An 8212-nucleotide genomic window follows, 5' to 3' on the forward strand; every position below is an offset into this window, starting at 1 on the left:
TGCCATATGGATCTCGTAGCTGTTTTGAACATCAGCTGTTCTGTGATTGTCTGGAGAGGTGAGCGAGGCGTTCCCCCACATCAGAGACGCCACTTCATCCAGTGTCCAGGCGGCGCGCGTTGTGCGAACAGCGTCGTGCGCTCTCTCGTGGATTTTCCTGAACACTGTTCTCGGTTCGAGCAGCAAAGCGAAGCTTGCACATGATATATGGGAGTGTTGGATGTAGTGCCCATTCGCCTGGCACCTGTTGCTGAGGATTTAAGCAGCGCATCGTTCAGCTCGCTCCAGGATCATGTCGGAGTCTAACTCCAGTGGGTACGATTTTGACAATGTCTCAAGTAGAGTTCAGAGCAGCTTCGTCTTATCGGGACCAATCTTTGTTATATTGATGGTGATGATGGTGACTTTGGTTGTTGTCATAGTTCTGGGCAATGCACTGGTCATTTTGGCCTTTAAAGTGGACAAGAGTTTGAGAAGACAGTGTAATTACTATTTCCTCAATCTGGCTATTTCAGATTTTCTTGTGGGTAAGTCCAACCTTTTTTTTTAATTAAACCAATTAAAGTGAAATGTTTAATCTATGAAGCCTACATTCCCAAAAAACAAAAACAAAACAATAACTTCTAAGTGGTTTAAAATATCTTCTGTGCTGCTGTGAATGCCTGTGATTATCCCTCTCCTGCAGATGTGCATGACACAAAACAGTAATTGAGTTGGTCAACATTGAAAAATAATGGTATCAACTTCAAATTAGACTGATGGGACAAACATGACATGATTTTTGATACATTTTGATTTTCTTTTCTGACTCCTTTATTTATGTTTTAGTCTTGCCAGTGCCTCAACACTCTTCCTATTATATTCTCCTTCACATCACTCACTCAATAACAATTGCCTGCTTCCATCGTTTAATGGGAGGTTTGATAACACACCTAATTAAAGGTTTACAAAGCACATGTCTTATTAAAAACAGCTTTAAAGGACAGCATAGTTTATCATTTATATATACACAAGCCAAAGTAATACTGATGAATGTGCACCACTGATTTTTTAATCAATAACCACTAACCGTGTGTGTAGGGGCATTCTGCATCCCAGTCTACATCCCCTACATCCTCACAGGCAGGTGGACACTGGGACAAAGACTGTGCAAGCTGTGGCTGGTCATAGACTACCTACTTTGTTCTGCATCCGTCTTCAACATCGTCCTCATCAGCTACGACCGCTTCCTTTCAGTCACCAGAGCAGTGAGTGAATCATCCTGTGCCTCACACCAATAATACAATACAGATAGCCAAAGTGAATTTAGACCAGGGTCTGTTTAGAGATATGCATGCCTGGGATTGTCGTCCCTTCTCAGTTTCCACTTAGATGTAATTGATATTTGTTTTTACATCACATCTTAGTGAAGCATTAAACATATAATCTTAAAACTCTCATATCCATTGAAATGTTCATTGCTTGGGTCTAGAGTTTAATTTCTGACTGGCGAGTCTCTCAGGTCATTGGTAGGGGCAGTACCACTTTATTCTCCCCAATGTGCCCAGCTGCAGAGGTTAATCATTCCTGACCCATTCAGGCCCAGTGCCACCCCTAATTATAGTCTTTCCCCATGATGAAGATAAAAAAAAGTCACATTTTGACTTTTGGACAGACTTTACTTCAACAAACACACTGAATCATGTTTAATTTTCACTTCAGCTCCACTACATCATTTAAACTATGTCTATATAACTGTGTTATATTGCTTTAATTTTGTGACATACAATTGTACACCATCAGTGATGTTAGATTTGCTATTTTCTGCCTGTCTTGGAACGTATCTGGTAATTAGCATAAATTTCCAGCCATTTAGAGCTATTAGCCCCATTAAACCTTTTGTTGGGGCTTGTCTGTGCATTGGCTGGGTAACTAAATGCTATACACATGTGTGTTAACTCAAAGGTGGGATGAGGTTTGGCACAGTAGACAAAGAGAGTATGTTGTTTCTCTTCACAAGGCAAATACTTAACATCAGAGCAATGAATACAAATAACGCCAGAGAGAGAGAAAGAGAGAAAGAGAGACCCTCTTCTTTAATTAGTGGGCTTTGATCATAGAGATCCTTCTCCATGCTGTGGTCCTTCCAACCTGGAGAGATCAATCATAGCAGAAACAGACCACTGGCAGCCAAGCAGCATGTTCCTAAAAGCAATCCTCTCTGATCACCAAAAGACAAAGGATCGTCAGCAGCCATGGGACAAAGTTTATCTTTGAAAACAGAAGGTGGAGTCAGATTTGATGCATATATTTGCCAGCTTAAATGTCAACACATTAACACGATGTTAACTGCACTGCATAGAGAGAAAAGATATTACATGTTAGATGATTAAGAGCACACAATGATAATATCAGGAAAGTCATGTTGGACTGATGAAGTCAGGAATGAGGTGTTCTCATCGTGTGAAAAAAGGGGAATGAATTACTGTGCAGCAGTCAGGTTATACAAACAACAGTGGAGCCTTTTGTCGTCTGTTTTCGTGGAGAACTGCAGTTCATTTCCTGTGATTCAGAACAGTAGCATACTGTATATTCAGAGCAGCTGGAGAGGTCTAAAGTCTGCTGCCCGCTGAAGAAGATTGTGGACAGAAACATAGGATGTGACACTAATTGAGACAAGTGGTCATGAGAGCTGCTTTATTGACTCATTCACACACATTTCTGCACTGCATGTTATCAGGGTGTTGGTATATTAAGAGTTCATATGTTCTGTCTCTCCAGCTCCTCTCTTCTTTGATTCCACATAATTACATATGTATCTGTCAAGAGATGCAAATTAAACTGTAAGTTCTAATGTAATTATCCAAAAATACTCAGTGGTGTGGTTTTGGAAACTTGGTTTTATGCTGTTTGATTCGATGATTTTGTAGAAGTGGTGACTTCAAGCTATGGCTTAAATTAATTCTGTTCATAAGTTCTTCCATTTTTTTATATTTTCACATATTCTTTGGCCACTAGTGACTTTACATCCTAATACATTATGGTACATAACCAAAACATCTGATCATCTTATGAAATACAATACATGCTAACATTATGTGAATAGTTAAATCTAACACCATCCTAACTGCGTTACTTTAAAAGCCTGAATCCTCGGTCCACTACCGATGGTTACCAAGTGTTCCCTACCTCTTCATGCTTAAAGACAGTGTACTCACAAAATCTTTTGCTTTTACCCTGTAAATATTTCTACAGTGACAGCAGAATGCAACAACTGAGTCACCTTGCACTGGCACTATCAGCTAAAGTATGTTTTCTGGTTTGTGCTTTTATTTACTGCAGGTAAGTTACCGTGCCAGACAGAGCATGACTCATCAAGCCATAATCAAGATGATTGCTGTCTGGGTGCTAGCCTTCGCCCTGTATGGACCAGCCATCATATTCTGGGAGCTGGTAGTAGGTCGAAGTCGCGTGCCAAAGGATGAGTGCTTTGCGGAGTTCTATTACTCTTGGTCATTCCTGTTGAGTGCATCAATGCTGGAGTTCTTCTCTCCTTTCATCTCTGTGGCTTTCTTCAACCTTAGCATTTACCTGAGCATACGCAAGAGGAGGCTTCAGGCCCAGCTTCACCTTCAAATGAGCGAACCTGCCTCTGCCCAGGGGGAAGGTGTCCCCCTGTCCAACTGGGGGTATGGGATGAAGCTGGCTCTAAGGGGCTCTATTCATTCCCAGACCTCCTCTCCTAGTTTGGGAAAACTTGATCCCTCAACCAGCAGGGCTGCCCAGCCTAGCCGTCTGTCCAGGGATAAGAAAATTGCTAAGTCCCTGGCCATCATAGTGTGTGTGTTTGCCATCTGCTGGGCACCGTACACCCTACTGATGATCATCCGTGCTGCCTGCAGAGGGCGGTGCATCCAGCATCACTGGTACGAGGTCACCTTCTGGCTCCTGTGGCTAAACTCTGCTATTAACCCATTCCTGTACCCGCTCTGCCACAGTAGCTTCCGCAGGGCCTTTAACAAGATTCTCTGTCCGAAGCGATATACTACACCCCCATCATCTGTCCTTCGTACAACACTGTAATGGATGTCCCTGAATAGACAGGGATGAACAATGAGCCAAAACTAAGAACGTTCTACAGTTTTAGCAGTTAAAGCCAAAATTGCCATGTAGACTATAATTAATATATCATAATTGTGCTTTTAAATATTTTGATGTTTTCAAATCCAAAGTATGTTATTACATTTTCCTCATGAGCATGAAAAATAATTAGGCTGTAATAATGTATTTTATTCATTATTATTATTATTTATTTTAATGAATCTCCACATACTTTGGGTACTGGACGCCTTTACCAGTGCTGTGTTGGTTTGTTTGTGAGATATGTCCTATAATGCTTATTGATTGTCTGTATCCTCAGAAAAAATATTAAGAAATGCATTTTCATTGGCTATCGGCTCTGTGATCAACCATAGATATAAATGGCTGGTCAGCAATGTGTTGGTTGTAGTGTCTAACTATTTATGTTATCATCCTGTACTATATCCATAATACTGTGCATGTATTTTCATACAAAGTGTTGCCCTTACTGAGACATTTTTGCCTCAGTTGAAGTAAAACAGATCACTATCACCCTCTGCTGTTAGAAGGTTTATGACTCTTAACCACAGTGTTACAGAAGCACAGTGATGAAAACACAAAGTGCCATTAAGTGTATATGTGTGCAAAAATTAAATGTGTTTCTAAACTTAACAATAAGCCAGTTATTCCTCTTGTTTTTAGGACTTTGTTGTAGATTAGATTAGTATTTGCAATAAGACTTGCATTTCTATGTGTGTCTGATTCACTTTCTTTCTGTGTGGAACAGGTGTAGGTGGCCTCATATCCCACTAGATGTCCTCATTAATCTTTACAGCTTCCTACAGTTGAAGTGTCTTAGAATTAAGTTTACATTCATCATAAAGTTGTTTTCTTTGCTTTTACCTTATTGTCTGTTTATGAATTTCCATCTGAATATGTTATTTATTTTTGCACCAGGTCCCTGGAACTAGAATACAGGAATGTAAGAAAATATACAAAGGCCTATAAAATTAAATGGTGCTCTCCTCAGATTCACATTGGCACCCTACATGTTATGTCACTTAATAATTTAAAATAACACTTACACTATGTCTTATGACAATTGGAATATATAGTATCTAAGTGCTGTTGTGCTATTTTCTGTAAATGTTTGTAAAACTAAGATATTAAAGTAGCCTCATTGTACGTTTACCTCAGAAAAATTGCACAAAACATGAAATTAAAAAGCCAATTATTGTTTTATTTTAATTGATTTGAAACAACTATATAACTTTAACTGTCTTACAATCTTACAGAATGAAATGAATCTGTGGCTGCTGTCTACGTGATGACTGGGTCAATGGCAAGTTCGATGTGCAGATGAAATGCTGAGAGTGCAAAACCATTTCTGTATCGTTCCCCACTCTAGACAGGTTTGATTGGATAGATTAAATTAGTTCTTTTCAGATCCAGACATATTAGGCTGGAAATGTACTTATGGCAGGCTGTTTTAATATTAAAGAGTTTTAAACTGAATATCCATGATCATATTTAAGATAGTTGAAATGATAATGTGATTAGGCAAAATATAATTCATCTAGCAAGCAGATTTAACATATACAAAGTAGACAGGATTCACAGTACAGATATCTGCAATGTATTTATGAATAGTCAAAACTGCAATTGAAAATATCTGCAACTACATTTTGACTAATTACAATTCCAATTAAAGATACCTGTAATTAGATTTTCACTCGTCTGAATGGCTCATTGACTTAAATTGGAAAAAATAATTGAATATATCTACAATTCAGTTTTGCCTATTTGTAAAGTGAATTCCAGATATCTTTAATTACAATATGACTAGTCAAAATCCAAATCCAAGCATCTGTCAAATGACTAAATGGAAAAAAGCTAAATGAAACTTTACAATTAATCAATTTCATCATTAGGCCAATATACAGGAACTACCTATTAACAGGAGCATTATTAACATACTCCTTCAATATGACTAGTCAAAAATGGTATATTGACTACTCGTAATTCTAATTAAAGATATCTTTAATTTGGAACCTTAACTATATATCTTAATTATTTTTTGATGTCTCAAACTAAGCTTTTACTAGTCGGAATTAAATTGTAGATACCTTCAATTTGAATTGGCAGTCAATGGAACGCTGCCGCGCCATTAACCGAGCATGAAAAGCACAATCTCACTACATAAACTTGAGCCCACAGTTAAAGCGCTGATTCCAATAATAATACAGTATTTCTACAAAAGTGCACTCCTACACAGCAGCGCAAATATAAGTGAGCTGCTTTAGCAACACACACACACACACACACACACACACACACACACACACACACACACACACACACACACACACACACACACACACACACACGCAAACCTTTACGTCATTTTAAATCACCTTTGTCTGATCTGTGCCTTTCAGTGATCTGTCCAGTTGTGGGAGAGTTTGTGTGTAAGTGGCTATAAAACCTTGTCATAGCCATACAACTTAACAGGAATGGGAAGGACAACTACAAGTTTGTGGTTGTGTGGTTGTATAGCAACCAATTCACAACACAACCACAGGTTTGTGGTTTTAACAAGAAGTTTCCACAGGGTTGCAGACCTGGCTTTTTTTTTTATTTTGTTGTAATAACAGTAAATGACAGCATGACAACTCCGAACTCTGAGGCTGATGGTAAGCTGGTATAGCAAACACACACACACACACACACACACACACACACACACACACACACACACACACAGTATTTCTTGTAACTATGACTTTGGATAAGGCCACCGCTGTTATTTCGAGAAAACATGCATACCCCCCACAGAACACAAGTCTTAAAGTCTTTTGTGGCATCAACTTGTTGCAGGATAGTTTCAAGTTACAGCATGTCAACATATCAAAAATGACAACATTTTAAAGTTCAACAAATAATAAAAGGGGAAACTCTAAATACCAATGAACAAAGAACAGAGTTCAATGATGCTTTCTATAAATGCACACAACAGCCATTTCAGCATATTGCTGAGAATGACACATTGCACAGTGGTGGAAAAGATTAAAGTTAAATTAAGATCTCAACTCATATGTACTTTCCAAGAAAGTGGGCGATCATTTCAAAGAAACACCTCCTCTATTGTTCATCAGGCGAAGTCCGAATTGTGTTTACTCAAGGTTTGTGTTGGCAGTAGCCCAAGGTTAATTATGTACTAGAGAAAATTAGATTTTAAGATTAAGATTAAGATTAGTAGTACTTTACAGTACAATACTTTTTATTTACTCTTTAAAGGGCTAATTTAATAATTTACATTATACTTACCTGGTAACAAGCACTGCAGAAATAATTTAGCGCTGGTGTCAATAAATACTGACATGTTCTTGTACAGTACAATTTACTGAGAAAGTAAGCTGTAAGTGTCCTATAAAATAAAGTCAGATCTGTTTACACAGTATTATTAGGATCTTACAATTACATTGCAGTGCTGCCAGTAGAGATAATAAACCCAGAAACTGGACGGTGGGTTTGTGAAACTCACATTTTTCAGCTTTAACAAAGAGTTTGTTTGTTCTAGAGAAAGGGCTGTAGCATGGCCCTGGTGTGGTAACATGTTCAGTCCCAGATAGGGTGAAAAACAAAATATCAATATAAGCAACAAACTATTTATTCAGCATCTCTGCCTATATGCACCAGATACATGGACGTAGTGTCCCATCTTTTTTTCCCCACAAAAAAGAATGCCGCCCCTGCTACAGAGGATGAGGGGCAAATTAAACCGGGCTTCAGAAATATATTTTGTCAGAAAAGCATACCCCTACAGAAGTGGTGACCTGTCTTCATTCATTGAACTTGGTGGGTGGAGCAGACTTGAAACACTCCCTTATACAGGTAGGACCCCAACCCAGGATTCTCTTCGTCGGCCAGTCAGTGTGGGTGTTATACTTTTTCAACCCACTGTGGTTCTGAATTTAATTATGTAATCTAACACTAACCATTTTCTGGGTCTGTGGGGTCAAAAATTCTAGACAATTCATAACTGAAATTCTCAAAGATGTTACAACAATCTGCCTTGCAAGCCCATTAAACAGTGGCCCATTCTCTTTAACAGGGAGATGCATGCAACCTTGGCTCTTTGGGGTGTGGGGTA

General features: G+C 38.6%; 1 protein-coding gene across 1 annotated transcript; it reads left to right on the forward strand.

Moving 5' to 3' along the window:
• Positions 1-292: 292 nt before the first annotated feature.
• Positions 293-4062, forward strand: LOC113171937 (histamine H3 receptor-like). The gene is made up of 3 exons (XM_026374674.1): positions 293-527; positions 1081-1247; positions 3322-4062. The coding sequence occupies exons 1-3, from the start codon at positions 293-295 to the stop codon at positions 4060-4062; spliced, it is 1143 nt and encodes a 380-aa protein (XP_026230459.1).
• The last annotated feature ends 4150 nt before the right edge of the window (positions 4063-8212 follow it).

This window comes from Anabas testudineus, chromosome 17 (assembly GCF_900324465.2).
Source record: "Anabas testudineus chromosome 17, fAnaTes1.2, whole genome shotgun sequence".
Lineage (NCBI taxonomy): Eukaryota > Metazoa > Chordata > Actinopteri > Anabantiformes > Anabantidae > Anabas > Anabas testudineus.

What these genes read in the sequence shown, in the direction of transcription:
- LOC113171937 (XM_026374674.1), top strand. Translation starts at nt 293, where the DNA reads ATGTCGGAGTCTAACTCCAGTGGGTACGATTTTGACAATGTCTCAAGT. An exon ending in TATTTCAGATTTTCTTGTGG is followed by an intron (nt 528 to 1,080) that starts GTAAGTCCAACC and finishes CCGTGTGTGTAG; the next exon opens with GGGCATTCTGCATCCCAGTC. An exon ending in TCCTTTCAGTCACCAGAGCA is followed by an intron (nt 1,248 to 3,321) that starts GTGAGTGAATCA and finishes TATTTACTGCAG; the next exon opens with GTAAGTTACCGTGCCAGACA.